This window comes from Lactuca virosa, chromosome 4, assembly GCF_052849685.1.
Source record: "Lactuca virosa cultivar CGN04683 chromosome 4, Lactuca_virosa_CGN04683_v6, whole genome shotgun sequence".
Lineage (NCBI taxonomy): Eukaryota > Viridiplantae > Streptophyta > Magnoliopsida > Asterales > Asteraceae > Lactuca > Lactuca virosa.
The window spans coordinates 389606539-389608736 of record NC_136429.1 but is presented as its reverse complement, the minus strand read 5'-3'; the positions used below and the strand labels follow the sequence as shown (position 1 = coordinate 389608736).

Sequence of the window (2198 nt, the reverse complement as noted above, 5' to 3'; positions counted from 1 at the left end):
ATATATATATATATATATATATATATATATATATAAAACTGTATTTGAAATAACATGAAGAATTTAAAATATTATTTACAATGTCTACAAAGAAAAACAATAAAAGAAAAAACATCACAATATCGCTGTCACTGTTGAGACGTAGCTTTCATGCACGTATTTGCTGGTAGTTGAAATATCTGGTTCAAATAATTAAAAATATATTCTATATCAATAACATTTTGATAGATGAATATTATAACAAAGGATATTATTTTCGAAAATCATAACAGTTAATATTTATCCTTTTAGTTTTTAGAACTTACTTTTTGGGATGCATTTCATATTTAGTCCCATGTTCCGCCAGCTTCTACTATATAAAATGTCGTGACAGGGTATTACACCTTTCTCCACATGCACCCAGGCCAGGACGTTGTCAACCCATTTTGTAATAATGGTGAATATAAACCGGAATAAATAATTAGACAAATAATTGACGTTTAAATATAATATGTTTAATTAACGTGTTAAATAATATATTTTTCAATAGTCGACTCATTAAATCTATTTTTTTTCACAATTAGCTATAATTTTTTCAAAAGTCGTTGTGTAGAGGGACGCCTTCAATTGAAGAATAACACCTCTAAAAAATTCAAAGAATTTAGTAGAGTTTGTCTTTTTCTCTTTCATCTCTCTTGTATATAAATATTCATGTTCTTTAGCCTCTCCAATCATCTTCAACCATCTATCTCTCTCTATCTCTCTATCTCTCTTTCTCAAATCAGCAAGATGGCTTCCGCTACATTGTCCCGATCAGTATTCTTGTTATTGGCTCTTTTCGCCACCTCATGCATAGCCCAAGCCCCCGTCGCTGCCCCAACTGTCTCACCCACCGCCAGCCCTACCCCGGCGGTTGCACCCCCAACTCCCTCCCCCGCACCAGTTCTGGCACCTGCTCCAGCTCCTGAAGCTGCAACTCCATCTCCATCACCTTCGATATCGCTTGCACCAAGTGCCCTTCCTCCGAGTCCTTCTTCAGCTCCTTCACCGGGCCCCGGAGGACCCACTGCTGATCTTCCCAGTGGATCTTTTGCAGATGGGTGGGTCAACAGAGCTGTCATTGCTGGGACTGCAGTTGCTGGATCATTCCTTGCTGTTACATTGATGTAAAGAAGATGATATACATTCTAATTTATTCTTCTATTCTTGTTACTTGATTTTGACATCTTTGATTGTTGCTCTGTTATTTTGGTGGTTCGTTTCATTGTTGTTTCTATTAAATTTGAGATGTTTGCTGGCAGAAGATTTATTATTTGAATGGTATGTGCTTACTTACTTACACATGACTCGTTCAATGCATATGTATCAAGAAAATGAATAAATGAGTTCGTCTTGTTTACGTAAACAAATACTTTTTTGTTTGGAAAACCAAATGTTACGTATGGATAATGAGTCCCTGTTATTTATCAAATCGTATCAACTAATGTATGATAAATTTTAGGAAAACTTGGAAGCAAACGTTTGATAATATTAGAACATTTCACCACATAAAAACTAATAAAAAACGCAATGAAAAAACTCTAAAATATTTGATTCATTAAGGTTGCAGGGTGTGGCATGCCTTTTTCCACCGGTATTATGATTTTGCATTTGTTGCCGGCGTTTGTATTGTTTTTGTTGCGGTAGGTAATTTTTCATAATAAAAGCAACAATTAAACAATATTTTCATTTAACATTTTTTTTATTGGTAGACAACAATGGTAACACACTCCACGTATAAACAAATATCAGCAAGACTCGTAAGAATTTATGTGGCGACTATGTGACACCAAATTTTGATAGCCAAAAAAATCACAACACCGTTCGGACTAAGAAACCTGAAGTTTTAAGCATCTCGGAGGGCCTATTTGGATTTTGAATCGACAAATCACACACGACAAGTAAAGATGCAAAAAAAGAAAAAATAAACATACAAGAATTTGATGTGGTTTACACAATTAGGATGACTTAGAGAAAATGGATTTAATGACCAAATAATAAGAATTTAAACCCAATGGTACACTACTTGAACAAAAAACATTTAATGATATACTACTAGGACACCAAATAATAACACTAGTAAAACACTGACACAAAAAATGCATCACTATAGATATTTTGTGAAGAGTTTCCTTTTTTTTCTTTATTTTTTTTGATTTTTTTTTTTTCAGTCAATATGT

At 33.7% G+C, this 2198-nt stretch overlaps 1 protein-coding gene across 1 annotated transcript; it reads left to right on the top strand.

The window, feature by feature from the left end:
- Positions 1-692: 692 nt before the first annotated feature.
- LOC145108811 (uncharacterized) lies at positions 693-1320 on the top strand. The gene has a single exon (XM_079045902.1). It carries the CDS (start codon positions 769-771, stop codon positions 1147-1149), a length of 381 nt encoding a protein of 126 aa, XP_078902028.1. The 5' UTR covers positions 693-768; the 3' UTR covers positions 1150-1320.
- Positions 1321-2198: the final 878 nt, after the last annotated feature.

What these genes read in the sequence shown, in the direction of transcription:
- LOC145108811 (XM_079045902.1), top strand. Translation starts at nt 769, where the DNA reads ATGGCTTCCGCTACATTGTCCCGATCAGTATTCTTGTTATTGGCTCTT.